Source organism: Pelecanus crispus, chromosome 11 (genome assembly GCF_030463565.1).
Source record: "Pelecanus crispus isolate bPelCri1 chromosome 11, bPelCri1.pri, whole genome shotgun sequence".
NCBI lineage: Eukaryota > Metazoa > Chordata > Aves > Pelecaniformes > Pelecanidae > Pelecanus > Pelecanus crispus.
Genome location: NC_134653.1, coordinates 10,077,454 through 10,091,407, shown reverse-complemented (window position 1 = coordinate 10,091,407; position 13,954 = coordinate 10,077,454). Strand labels below are relative to the sequence as shown.

General features: G+C 52.9%; 1 protein-coding gene across 1 annotated transcript; it reads right to left on the bottom strand.

Annotated features, from left to right (window-relative positions):
* Nucleotides 1-3,262: 3,262 nt before the first annotated feature.
* CLEC19A (C-type lectin domain containing 19A) lies at nucleotides 3,263-5,754 on the bottom strand. The gene is made up of 4 exons (XM_009480929.2): nucleotides 5,591-5,754; nucleotides 5,007-5,100; nucleotides 4,126-4,258; nucleotides 3,263-3,342 (listed from the first exon to the last, which is right to left on the bottom strand). The coding sequence occupies exons 1-4, from the start codon at nucleotides 5,752-5,754 to the stop codon at nucleotides 3,263-3,265; spliced, it is 471 nt and encodes a 156-aa protein (XP_009479204.1).
* Between the last annotated feature and the right edge of the window lie 8,200 nt (nucleotides 5,755-13,954).

The window sequence follows — 13,954 nt, the reverse complement described above, 5'->3', positions numbered from 1 at the left end:
TCACACTTACCCTGACTTTCATGCGTTACAAAGGAAGATGTTCAGCTCCCAAAAAACTCAGAGACATAAAAGGACCCTCTGGCATCATTTGCTTGCAAGTGATGGTGGCAGAGTCCTGCCGCTGCCAGGCTTCCCACTGCCTGCACCATATGGCAAGGCAGGACGGAGAAATTCAAGATAACAGAGGAGTTAGGGGTTATGGGACAAGGAGTACAGAAAAATAAAATAAAAAAGTTCAGCCTCAAGAGCTGTAGCTCCTCCTGGCCGCCCAAAGCCCGGGACTGTCCGTGCCACGGGAAAGGGCACATCCAATCTTCCACCGAGCACTGACCTCGCCAGATCCACTAAAAGTTCATTAGGGAGGTGAAAACTCCTGTTGTTTTCTGAATTTCATTTGATTACTGTGAAACAGAAGCCACTAGCAAGGAGAGAGGGTTGTTTTTTAAGTAAGGATCCTGGAGTCTGGGGAGAAAGACGGGGGGGTTGCAAAACAAAGCCTCTATTAACTTTGGTTCCGACTTTCCGGTTGCGCGTGTTCAGTTCTTTTTACCTGGAAATGAAGATATTAATTGGAGCTGACAGCTTTCATAGATTTCCCCATTAGCAATATTTTTAGCCACAGTAGGGCCCAAGTCTTCAAACGCTTTCCCAAGGGAAGGTTTTAACCTTTCTTTTGAAACATCTCATGCCACTTGCAGGGATAAAAAGAGAGGTTTTTGGCTTGAGGCATACCGGGCCCTGGCTGTGATGAACTCCCGGCTCCTCTGAATGGGGGACACAGGATAGACAGGGAAAAGAAACTGGGGAGAGGCAGCCCGGAGCCCGGAGCCGAGCCTGGCACCGTGCGGCAGCATCAGCCAGCGGGGCAGCCCCCGCTCCAGCACCCCGACCCTCCCCACCCAGGTGATGGGCTCCGGGCATGGCCGAGCCCGAGGGGGTTCTGCGGGTGTGCTGGCTCCGGTCCCTGCAGTGCATGGAGACGGGACCACACTTCCGCACCGGTGCTCGGAGCCAGGAGTCGATCAGACATGCGTCCCGTGCCACGCGGGTGCCCGACCCTGCTGTCCTGGTGCCCATGGCGGGCACAGGACCCGTCCATGGGTGACCTCTAGGGCAGCAATCAAAATGGTTCCTCAAGCCCTTTTTCTGCTACAGATCAGATCCTACACATGGACATTTTGTTAACTTGTTGGATCCAAGAAATTTTTTTTTTTTTTTTACAGCTGGTTTCTTTGCATACTGTTATCATCTACATGTAATTTCTTGTTTTCAGATGAAGCAAAAGCCTCGAGAAACCACATTCAACACTGTCTCCTGCCCGGGACTGAAAATTATGCAACTTGCTTACTTTCCATATAAATATATGGATAGCATATATATATAAAAAATCCATTTAAAAAGAATATATTTTATTTATATCTAATATCCATTTTAATATATTTTATATTCAATATTAACAATATTTTAATATAAAAGCACGCAATCAGGGATGACAGTATTTCATTATTTTAGGAACCTGCTCTAACACACATGTTCCACTTACACCACCACCGTTACCCCCCCCAAGTTTTGCAGTTTCTTTCCAAGTGGAAATGTATTTTAGCTGAAAGCTGTGCTGACACCCGAGGAAGCAGTTGGACACTCCCAGCAGAGCCTCAGTTATTTACCTCATTGTATCCAGTGTAATCACTCTGGAAAGTCTTAGCTTTGAAATTTTATGTCTCTCAGATGGTGACATCAAGGGAGACTGGACAATTTGATGCGGATGCTTTTACTCATCTTTGCGGGCAGCAGCTGAGACGGGGCAGCCCAGCACTCTCCCAGCTGCTTTGGTGCCATGAGACCCTGGGGCTTTGCTGGAGTAGAGACAAAAGGGACACACGGCTCCCAGGAGAGGCCAAGGGGCCGGAGGGGGAGGCAGCCCCCTCTGCACGGGGCTTCCCGCAAAGCCGCCTGGGTGCCACAGGGCTGCGCGGGACGGGGGCAAGGGGCAGGGGGGGGTCACCCTGCAGGGAGCACCGGACCTCCTGCGTTTGGCTGGGTCCAGTAGTGCCCTTGCAGCCATTTTCCCTGAAGGAGAAGCACATTTTTGCCTCGATAGCACTGCCCTTCCCTTGGGCTCTGGCACCACCACAGCCCCGCTTGCACCCAGGTCCCGCAAATTCACCCACATGCAAGGAAGAGGGTCCCATCTCCCACTGAGCATCCCAAACAAGGCACACTGGGGCTGCCACTACAACACACACCTCCCCCAAAATTATTTACCTGGTAGAAAAAAGTACCTCTGTAGTGCCAGTGCAGAACAGGAGGACATTAGCAACAACTGCAGGAAACTGCATCATCCCGCTAGGAAACAGGGCTGTGCCGAGAGCTGTGAGCTCTCCCTGCCCAGGAAGGGTTTTTGAGGGTGGGCTGACCCCCAGCTGCTGCGCATCAGCCCTTCACCCGCCTGCCTTGTAACTCGCTCAGCCCAAAGCAGCCAGGGCCAAACCCTGCTCACCTGCTGGGGGCGCGGATGCTGCGAAGCCGTGGGGTGCTGAGTGGCCCCATACACCCCGTGCGGTGATGCCGCGTGGCTGATGGGGCCGGGCAAAGGGCAGGGTGTGCACACAGGCTGCCCCAGGGACCCTAAAAACCAGTCAGGGTCAATAAAATAAACTTTCCCCCACCCGCTTCCGCTTTCCCCCAGCACACCTCTGTAATACAGAGCGGGTTGGGGTAAACCCAGCTCCTTTCGCATGAGACCCTGCGTCCCCGGGGAGTCACTGCTACTCGAGCACTAGAAAGACGGAGGAGCCTCCACCTGCTGTTTGTCATTTATTGTAGCGGAGAGAAAAACAACGCGCACATGAGGCATTTTGTATAACTTAACAGAAAATAACACTTTTCCTCCACTCTTCGCAGATCAACGGGCAAATTCATTTCCTAGACATGGCTATTTTTTTGTGCTAACAGTTTGGTGTACTGATAAAATCATGGGTTTCCTCTAATACGCTGCGATAGTTGATCTGAAACCCAAGCTCAGGCTGGGCAGGCTCCTTTGCTGTTTAACACAGCTCCCATCGCCATTTGCCCGTGGGGAGGGTGAGCGCTGGGTTCGTCCCCGCAGCGCTCCCGGGAGGGATTTTCGCAGCTGGGGTCTGGCTGGGGATGCCGAGCAGCTCTGTGGCTCTGGCCGCCCGTGCCACGTCCCAGCTGTTCTTCCCTGGCACAGCTGGAGAGGTGACCCAAAATGAGGGGGGCGCGGGCAGCACCGGCAGCCTCAGTCCAGGGCCAGCGAGGGGATCTTGCAGACGAAGGGGAAGGCTCTGCCGCAGGCATTGTCGTTCCAGGAGCGCAGCGCTACCCCCCAAAAAAACAAGGCATTAGCTGAAAAAAGGCCTGAGGAGGTAACCATGCACCACCCTCAGGACCAGAGCCTCCTGCCATTGTGGGAGACTTTCCCTGGATGTGCTTCCATCTGTACTGCTCTCAGCCATGCCCCCTCCCAGCATCCCCATCCCCGTCCTGGGGATGCTAGCGGGGATGCCTGGCCCTGGCTCGAACAAGGTAGCAGGGAGGCAGCTGCAAACACAGCCCCGTACCCCGCAAAATATCTACAGACTGCCCGTGGAGGGGGAGTTTAGGCATGCCCAAAGGGTCTGGATACACCTGACTGGTCTCACTGGCAATGAGGGTGTGAAGTGGGATTTTTGCACAAGCAGGGTCTGGCCCTGCTTTAGCGAGATGCACCTGGCCTGAGTGAGGGAGGAAAAAGCTGGAAAACTGATGGGCATTTCCATGCGCCTGCTGTGTAGGAAGGGAAATAGGATAATTTGACCTTTGGCTAAATTCAGTAATTCTTCAAAGTGAATGATGCTCCCCTCCTGCCGCTGCTATGGGAGAGGGAGATGGATTCTGAGCAGACAGAAAGTGTGTGTGTGTGTGCATGTGTACCTATGTACGTGGTGAAAGAGAAAACACATCCCTTCTCTGCAAAGAAAAAAGAAAATAATAATAAAAAATTAAAGTGCAAATCCTCAGCCTGCCAGCAACCTCTTCAGAAAAGCACAAGCTGCAGTGGATTGAATTTATTGACATGCAGGTAAGACTTAAGGTGCCCTCCACGCCTGGCGTGGCACTCACCGCTGCTGCGCCTGTACCAGATCTGCACGCAGTCCTCCTCCTCCGGGATGGAGTGGATCCCGTCGTCGGGCTGGCTGCCGTCCCAGTAGTGGTAGTCGTAGGAGGAGCCATCCGTCCACTCGAAGTGGCCCTCCTGGCGTGGGGCAAGCGGTGAAAGGTGGCGATTGCAGAGCCGCCTTTGCGGGGCAGGGCTCCCGCTCCCGTGCGGACCCCGTCCCCATCCCCGGTGCCACACAGCCAGGAACATGGGGAGACACTGTCACCACTCAGCAAAGGCCAAACAGCTCGTTTGGGTTTTACAACTGAAAACTTACCCTGGAAAGCCCCAGCATTCACAGTGTTCTCACCAGGGGAAGCTCAGAAATTAAAACCGTATATTTTTTAACACACCCACCCAATTCTGCGTTCCTTTTCCTTTTTCTTTTCCATTCCTTTCCCAATATCTAAAAAAAATTTGCTGGCATGGGACTGTTCTCCTGATGGTCTCGATTTCTCTTTGTTGCATATTAGACTATGTATTTCCAACATGTCAACTTTGAAAAGTTACAGAGTATCACAACAAAGTAATGAAACTTGGTGATATTTGACGTTTCAGTTTATTTGTTCTTCCTAGGCCAGCACTACAATACTCTTTCTATTAATCCATTAATAAAATATGTGAATAATTAGTAATTATTCTAGTAACACTTTCCTTTTAAAAACAGTCTGGAAAGGATGAAATGACAACTTTCCCCCATGCGCTGTACAACAAACCTTATGCTACCACGTGATTAATGGGGCTATAAGGAACAAAGGAGGAAACCAAGTGGCTTGCCAGGGGGAAAACGCAGGGAAGTGAATTTTTCAAAGCCATTTTCCACATGATTATGGGGAGCTCTCACCTGCCGCAGGTCATTGAGTCCCGTCCAGATGTCGGTGGGGATGCCCGGCACACGGCTGTTCACCAGGTCGTACACAAAGACATTTTCTTCCCAGCTGGCAAAACAGAGCAATACGGAGCCACTGAGGGGGTACGTCAGGCAAATGGTCAGGCATGGCCCTAAGCATTCGCCCTACGGCATGGCCAAACGGGTCCCCCTCTTCTAATTGCTGTTGATTGCTTTCCCGGGTCTGTGCAAGAGGTGCATAGTGTGGGTGAGAGCTGGGGGGAGAGGGAGCAGGGGAAAAGTCTGTGTAATCGCGTTGTATTTCTATCCTTTTTTCAAGAGTAAAAAATGCAGTTTGGGGAAATTTAGGGAATACTATGTCAGTTTTCCTGCCAGGCCAGGAAGAGGCATTTTTTACATTGCCTTTGTATGCTCAATGCATCAGACCTGACCCAGTCACTGCTGCAGACGGATGCTTAGGCTGGGACACGAGCCTGCAGCTGGCACAGAGGTTGTGCTGTGGGAATGGGACTTTGTCCCCATTTTCCTTCTTCCCCAGGATGTGCCAGGGTGGGATGACATGTTTCTGCACCCCTCACCTGTGGATGGAGGCCAGCTTGGCTGATCTGATGCCAATGGAGAACTCGGCGCAATAGAGGTCAGCTTCAGCCCAGGTTTTGTTGATGGGGAAGTACCGGTAGCAATGGCCTTCATATTCTGTCCAGAAGAGCGGGCAGGAATAGGCGTGGACGGGCTCCGGCATGGCTGAGGGCAGAGCAGAGGACATCCAGCAGTGCAGCCGGGCAGGCAGCTGAGCAGGCAGCCGGGCAGGCAGTGGAGGCAGCACTGCCCAGCCCTGCTCCCCCACCTCCCCCAGGCAAATAACCACCAAACACATGCATGGAAAACCCAACTGTCACAGAAGCCCTGCAAAAGTTTGCAGAAGCCAAAACACATTTTACAATAACCATGGGTGTCTCAGTTTTAGTATCTGCCTAAATCAGGAGGGACATTTCAAGCCAGTTTGACATCATTTTAGGCATCTTAAAATGCCCTTGAAACTTAGGGTGCTTAAAACAAAGGCACTGACATTTGCTACTGGGGAAACCGCGATAAGGGCTCCTCTTGCCTCTATCAGGCACTACGGGAGCTGCCGTGCTGGGATGGGAGCTGACAGCCGGGGCTGCGGGGTTATGGCCACACTCTGCCCTCAGGCTCTCGCCTCCTGCAAGGCCAGCTTGCACCTCCTCCCTCCGAGCAAACCCCCTCGCCATCCCCTGTGTCCCTGGGCGCAGACACAGCCATGCACGTAGGCACACGTTGGATTTCGGCCCCATAAATAGCCAGGCGCGTGCCGCCAGGAGCGGTGCCAGCCTATCTGCCTCCCGCCGCCAGATAAGAGCTGGGGCTCCGTGCGGCCACTCCTCCTCCCCCGCCATTTGTCAGCACAGCAGGGGAGTTACCCCAAAAGAGGCCATTTTGGGGGGCAGGACTCATTTCTGGAGCCTTTGCTGTTGCTGCTGTGTAAACACCGCAGCGGCATTAACGTTCCCCTCTGACCTCCCCCGTCACGCTCCCGTCACACGTGGGGAGGATGCGGCACACACACCCCACGCTGCCCAACACTAACGCACGCAGAACCCCCAAATCTTGTGGCACGTAGGCTTAACTCTCTCAGCTGCTGGGTTTTGAGCCTTGGGGAATTGCCAGGTCCCCTGGAGCCAGTTCCTGCATTCTCATGGGGTCCTGCCGGCGCGAGCGGGCAGGTGGGCAGGGTGGGCGAGCAGGGGGTTACGGCACACATCAGATGCCATGAAACTATCCAAGCAGGTAACAGGCTCAAGCCCGGAGAGGTCAGGGTGGTGCTACAGGGCCTCCGGTACTGAGGGGCTGGGGGGGAGCGGCCTTCCCTGAGGGTGGGGAGAGCAAAACCCTGCCAGCAGCAGCGCAGGACGTGGGAGCGGCGAGGGCAGCGTTGGCAAGGGGAAAAGGAGAGGAGAGGTGAATGCAAAGCAGCTGCGGGAGCGTACATGGAGCGGAATCCTTCCCTGCCCCAGCACCGGCAGCTCCAGACAACAATTACATATTTCATCAGCTCTTAATGGTTGGACTGGATGATATTAAAGGTCTTTTCCAACCTGAACGATTCTGTGATTCTTTCCACATGGGGATCTCTGAGTGTTTCACAAACACCCGCCAGCCAGCCCCTGCATCCCTCCTGTCACACAACCCTCCCAGGTGACAAACCACGAATGCAAAGAGCCCTTTTTTCCTCCTGAGCAAGGTGCAGAGGCCAACCCAACTGCCAGTAGCACCCACTGTGCTGAAGCCCACGGGGCTGTCACCTCATCACCCCCGCCTCGGGACCCCCGGCCGCTCCCTCCAGAATCGCTGTGGCTGGGAGCAGCTCTGCACCCCACAGCAACAAACCTGCCGAGGGCAGCGGGGGGGCTCTCCCACCCTCATCAGCACTAGTTATGGGCTGCGGAGGGAAAAAGATAAGGCAAGCTGAGCTGGAAGCAAGAGGAACAACTTTATGGGAGGGTGGCCAAGCCAGTGACAATGTAGGGTTCAGCTCTCAGATTCACCCCCAGCCATCCTTGTGTTTGGAAAAAACCTTGGAATAGCCCTAAAAAAATGCAAATTGTTGCTATTATAGTAATAGAGCAGAAGGACCAGGAATGCAGAGAGCTGATGTGATTTCCTGGGAGCCAAGCCCTCCTCCCCACGTGGCGCTGGGCAGCGGTCCTGCCACACGGAAAGCAAAGCAGAGCAAGGGCAGAGGGTCAACCCCATGGGACGAGGCTTCAGCTTCACTGCCAGGTTGCAGATGAGGCGCATTCCCCCCGTCCGGGACAGGGCTGGAACCTGGTCCCAGTTCATGGCGACTCCAGGTTGCTGTTCCCTCCTGCCAAGGGCACCCCGGGGGTCTGCGGCAGACGGGCACCACCAGCTCCCCAGCATCTGGGGTTTTATTATAGAGGCTGTGAAGCGCCTTGACGAACTCTTCACCTCTAGCAGCACAGTGGCAAAATTCACAGGGCTTAACCCAGCAGCATCCCCAGCAAACGGGGCCCTTCGCTCCCAGGTGCTAATTGCAGCGGGCGTCCCGGTGCCCTGGCTCCAAGCCGGGCCTGTCGGTGTCCCAATCATCTGGGAAAATCACCCTCGTTTTGTTCAGAGCAGCCGAAACCGAGTCAGAGATGGAGACAGTCCTTCTTTTTTATTCCTTACTGCTTCCCACTAGGTAGCATTAATTTGATGAGCTTCAGTGAACCAGAGGTGCCTGAAGGAATTTAAGGTTAAATATACTGAAAAGGAAAGTATGGGAGGTCAGCGTTTAATTAGCATCTTTTCTGTTAGGTCAGGATCAGAGGCTTTGGCTGTCTCTTTGGAGGAGAGCTATTGCTCCCAGTTTTACAGGCAGGAACAACTGGGGGTGCTGCTTTACCTGGGGTCTGCAGGGGCTATTTTTAGCAGAAAGGCCATAACAAAGTGAATGTACGGTTGTGAGTATATGAGCCCACTCATGGCTCTGTAGGAAAAACTCATAACCCAAGCCAGCAACCGCTAATGGTATTTCGATCTAAAAGGGGACAGGGGAAGCATTTTGGGGCTATTTAGACCAGATCCTCACTTTTAAGCACCCCAGCAAACATCACTCCCAGCAGCATCAGCTCCTCCGCACAGGGCAGGAGCACAGCCACTGCCCGCGGGATGGGGGCTCCTGTTGACCCCAAGTCAGTTCATCCATTTGTCCCCTAGTGAAAAATGATGGCAAGAATTATTCCTCCATTTGCTTATTTACAGTACAGGAGCTTTAAGGTTAGGGCCATGTTTTAATGCAGCACTAGCAAAATAGATGTCCAAACTTGGTTGAGGATAAGATTTGTAACAGGCAGCTGTACTAACTCAGAAAAGCTGGAAAACAAGAATTTTTGTGCTCTCTGGATTTGTGTTAGTGCCAACAAAACTGGAGCCTTTTTATTTATTTACTAGCTGAGACCCATTGCAGAACCACCAGGAAAATCACTTGTCAAAATCTTACAGAAGCTGGCACTGCTCTGCCAAAAAGTTTCACTTCCACAAGTGGCCATTTTCCAGCTAGAAATAATTAATTGAGAAAACTCCAGCCAGTTTAACTTTTTTTTGTTGTTGTTCCAGGATGCTACTGAAAAAGATAAAATACCAACTGTGTGACTCCCCCGACTCAGCCAAGGAAGAGCAGGTTTTTTCCTGAACAGCTTCATCCTAAGGTGCAATTCTGCCTCACCTCCAGCGATCTGCAGATTTGAGATACAAAGTTTGGGGCTAGGACAAGGTTGGCAAGAGATGTCCATGCAAGGAAGACTCCTGGGGATACTGCAGCTCCATCAAAGTGTTTTGGACAGCAGATCAGATCAGGTCAGTGCTGGCAGCAGATGCTCTTCTTGCTGCAGAGCATTGAAGGGCTCCGTTTCATCAACAGCTGATGACTTACGAAAAATCTTAGAGACGTTAGGAGACACCTCACTGAAAGGCATGGTCTTGAAACACCCCTCGTGGCACATCCATAAGCTAATGCTGCTGTCTGACCTGAAAAAGCAAGTGAACCTTTTCAGTTCTTGGCAAGCAGCTGCGTTTCCATGGAGGGTGTCCATCAAAGCCTAAGAAGCTTGTCTGAAGTTGATGCCAACGGAGAAGAGCTGAGGAGATCCCCATCATGTACAAGGCTGGGTCCTTCCCAGGGCAGAGCTGCCTGTGGACCCCTCTGCTGGTACCCGAGGGCTGCGATGCTGAGAGCGAGGGAGGGGGAGCGCTCCCCAGCCAGCGGTCAGCGCAGGGGCTCAGGACGAGCATCCTGGCACTCACCGACACCAAGTTGCCTCTTACCAGCTCAGGGCCATGGGGAAGACCAGCAGCACAGCTTTACACTGCCACAGCAGCGGGCAGTTGTAGGGGATGGGTGAGACAACAGGGCTGGGACAGGGGAGCAGCCTGTGGCGAGGCCAGGGGGTTCCAAGTGCCAGCTGAGCCAGACCTCCATCCCACCACAGCCTCCACACATCTGCCAGCCCACATCCTCTTTACTGAATAAACCCAAAGAATAAGCATTAAAAAGGGGGGTTGGTGGGCAGGACGGTGTGGCAGGGGCTAAGACGGTGCTATTGTATGATGCTGCAATGCCTCAGGTCACCCATGGCTTTAGAAGCACGTCCCTAAGCCCTGACACCAGAGTCATTACGGAAAAACAATCCCACTTTTGTGTGATTTGCAATATTTGTCTTTCATTAACAGATGAAAAAGTCTCTTGCCTAGCATCCACCTTCAAAACAAGAAGTTCATGGGAGCATTTTCGGTCTCTGTGCCTGGGGAACGTATGGAGCTGGAGGGGATGGTATCCACCGATGGACGTGAAGCTCCTTTAGTAACTGGGCAGTATTTTACACGCTTTTTAAAGTACATGTTACAATTTCCAAGTAAAATCTTAAACACCAGTTGAAGCATGTTGGAAGTGACATCCCTTCACACAGAGGGCTTTAGCTTTCTAAATCCTGTAACACCACCAAGCTGGTTTTACAGCTTCAAATCTGCCAGGTGTGTTTGTAGTCGTGAGGCTATGGCGGGCGCCAGCAGCAGCCCTCCTGCAGCCAGCACTAACAGATAGGAGCTATCTTTCATGGTTTTTTTCCCTCCTTAATTAGTTTTGGCGACGCTCCCACAGATTAGGCATCTGAAAGCCGGGCTCATATCGATCCTTTTTCTCACGAACTCACCGAACAGCACTTAAGGAGCCCCTCTCTGCTCACGTTCCCATACAAACCTAACAGGGCGTGAACAAACTCAGAGCAGCGACTTTTGCTCACACCAGCCCCATGAAAAAGTTTGCAAGAACCTTAAGTGACATAAAGCAGCCGCTGTCACCAACAGGAATAAGGGGGAATCACTTATTTGTGGCCACTTTTCACATGCACTAAGCATGAATAAATAAACTAGGCGCCACGGTGGTCCTCCCCGCCTGTCCAGGCTGGCGGGCTGCAGTGCGGTGCCGCTCACGCATGTACCTCCATGCAGTTATTTCTGCCGGCTACGCCAGCCCCACGGTAGGGACAGCCGAAGGTCCATGGCACCGTGCCACGCGAGCGCGCGTTGCCGAAGGCGAAAGCACAGCCTCTTACACACGGAAACAAAGCCAGAGCAGAGACAGCTTCAATATCCCGGGAGAGAGACTGGGGCTGCTCTTGACACATCCCCCCAGTGAAGAAGAAAGTCGATTTCAAGGAAAGTCAGAGATTTCTGGAGCAGTAGGAGAAAGGGGAAAGCCAGCTGCTGACCCTGCAGGAGGCACACGCTCTCCTCTCCCTGCTAAAGCCATTGCCATTTAAGGGTTACTTTCACCCCAAGCCACAATCAACGCTTTGCACTCACCTTGGCTGATCTTTATGTTTGTCTGGGGGAAAGCCTGGGTGGCGAGCAACGCCGCGGAGAGGAGCGCGCACACGTGCCACCCGGTGCCCATCGCCAGCGAGGGAGGACGGGGCGCTCCCCCAGCTCCGCAAGCAGCTGGTTGCAGGGGTCGCTGCTCGGTCCGGGACCTCCCGGCTGTGCCAGGGAGGCTGCCGGCGCGGAGGTGGATATAGGCGCTGTGCTGCTCCCTCCCCCAAAAGCAGCAGCTCTCTCAGCGACACACGCCTCCCCACCCGCCACCGCCTGAGCCCGGGCGCGCTCATTGCATCCCACCCCGAGGGACCTTTGCCCAGACCTTTGCCCGCGGCCTGGCTCGGGGGGTGCATGTCTCCCCCCAGAGAGCCTTTGTCACATGCCAGAGGCTGCAGGCGAGCAAGGAAATCCCTTATCTACCACCCCCAGTCCCTTCCTGAGACATTATTTTGTGTCGCAAATTTAGCACTGCCCAAGCGCACTGCGCTGGCTGCCGTGTCCCGCAGGGATGCTGGCAGGCATCAGCGCTGCGCGGAGAGGAGCTTGGGGCAGACCTTCACCTTGGGGTGCCTGAAAAACGCGCCCCTTTCGCCTGCTGTGCAAGGCCGGCAGCCCTTCAAACGCAGCTGGAAGGCGAGGGCTGCGTTAGCCCGGGGGAAGCTGCGCCACGGGCACCTGGGGTGGGGTGGCCTGCAGCTGGGGGAAGCAGTGGGGAGGGTCCCCTGGGCTGCAGGGGGGCACTGCCTGGTGAGGCTTTGTGCAGCCTGTCGCTGTGGGGCTTAACCCATTACTTCCCCATTTTGTGCTTGCCTTTTTTTTTTTTAACCAGGGAAAGGCAATGCTTTGACACACTAAAACAGCCTGGAGGGGGAAACCACCAGCTGTTCCAGGGGGTCCAAGGCTATTCCAGGAACTCACGCTATGCCCATCTGCTGGGTCGGTGCCGGGTCCATGCAGTCCTCTAACAGCAGAAAACCTTCAGCATCAGGCAACAGTCAACATTATCTAGCACATCTCCTTTCTGTGGTCAAAAATTTTTTCGAAAGGAACTTCAGATTTTTAAAAATATTGTATAAAGTCCTTTCCTAGCTGTTGCACTGGTAAGGGAAACAGTATAGGCACAAATGCTATACATTTTTTGTGGTCCTGCTCCATTTCAGATTTATTCCTTAAATCAACATTGAATGAACTGCTTAGGAACACAGCCAATGCTATTCCCTTTTTATTTTTAGCTACAGATTAAAATTTTCAGTGTTTTCTGGGACTTCAGTTGGGATCACCCCTGTTTTTACAGGCAACATCCAGGTAGAAACAATTTGGGGTGACAGAAAGCTTTCAGTATAGCAAAGTATTCAGTACTCCAGAGACAGTAAGTCATTCAATCAACTTTCATATATTAAATTTTCTTTGCATTAAATAAAACCTTTTAAGAAAACTCCCCTCCCCCTTTCATTTGCAGTTCCATACGTTGATCTGAAACTATATGGCTCAAGGAAGTCTATTGATATATTTGACCACTAAAAGTGATGGAATTCAAGAGTATTAGAAGCCGAGGCATGCTTTCTCCCTTCTTAACTGTGCACCATCCCCAGATAAAGCCACTGTTATAAGCAATTATCAGCAAGCTATGGAACAAAACTCTTTGAGCGTGTTAATCTACTCCCAAAGCACAAATGTTTATACTTAAAGAGAGAGCAGAAATCCAGAATAATTTTAATTCTGTTTCTAATGACAGACCCACCGCAACAGCATCCTCCCCCCCGCCCCCCAGCGCAGGCGGGAGCACCGAGCCCCCCGTGCTGCCCCCTGAGCTGGTGGCTCCGTGCCCGGCACAGCAGCTGGGCACCAGCTTTGCTCCAGCCCTGGGAAAGTACAGGCACATCCTGCACGCAGAGCCGGCTGGAGCTGCAGCTGCACTTTGGGTTACCTTCTGATGTCACAAAAACATGAGATGTGCTTTACCTGCTGGATGCAGCCTCAGGAGCACAGCCATGTCTCATTTATTCAGCCCTGCTGCTCCCCTCCCTCCCCATGCTGTTTTCCGATTGCCCTCCAGGTCGGAGCTCCTCACTGTGCTTCAGTCCCACTTTTATTGACCTTTCCTCAGGGTTTCCTCTCCTATTGTTGGCAGTGTATGTACATGACAACCCACTCCCTGTGAAACAGGGACCGCATGGCTCCAAGGACAGACTCATGGGCAAGAGTGCCTTGTGATAACATTTCATCCCCAGTGCTTGAGCAAAGCACGTGGCAGGTCTCAGGTCAGCTTCAGTGGATGCCCAGAGCTCGTGCTCCTGCCCACAGACCCATGTGGAAGAACATTAATGTTGATGGCAGCGACTGCTGAAACCACAGCCCTTTGAGCCTTTTCAAGCCATGGGAAGAGATCAGCCTCCTACAGCGCATGTTTGCCCAGGACTCCCCCCTGGGCTCCCTCTCCACCGTGATTTACTGACGACACAAACCGGGAGGAAGCCAGAGAACAGAGATTTGCTACCGACCTCGCTGCAGGACAGAGGAGGAATTTCACCTTGCAGAGAGGC

Excerpts from the sequence above, each read along its gene's own strand:
- CLEC19A (XM_009480929.2), bottom strand. The coding sequence starts at position 5,754 with ATGCCGGAGCCCGTCCACGCCTATTCCTGCCCGCTCTTCTGGACAGAA. Across the intron at positions 5,101-5,590 it reads AAGCTGGCCTCCATCCACAG|CTGGGAAGAAAATGTCTTTG; the intron begins GTGAGGGGTGCA and ends CTGTTTTGCCAG. Across the intron at positions 4,259-5,006 it reads GACTCAATGACCTGCGGCAG|GAGGGCCACTTCGAGTGGAC; the intron begins GTGAGAGCTCCC and ends GCCCCACGCCAG.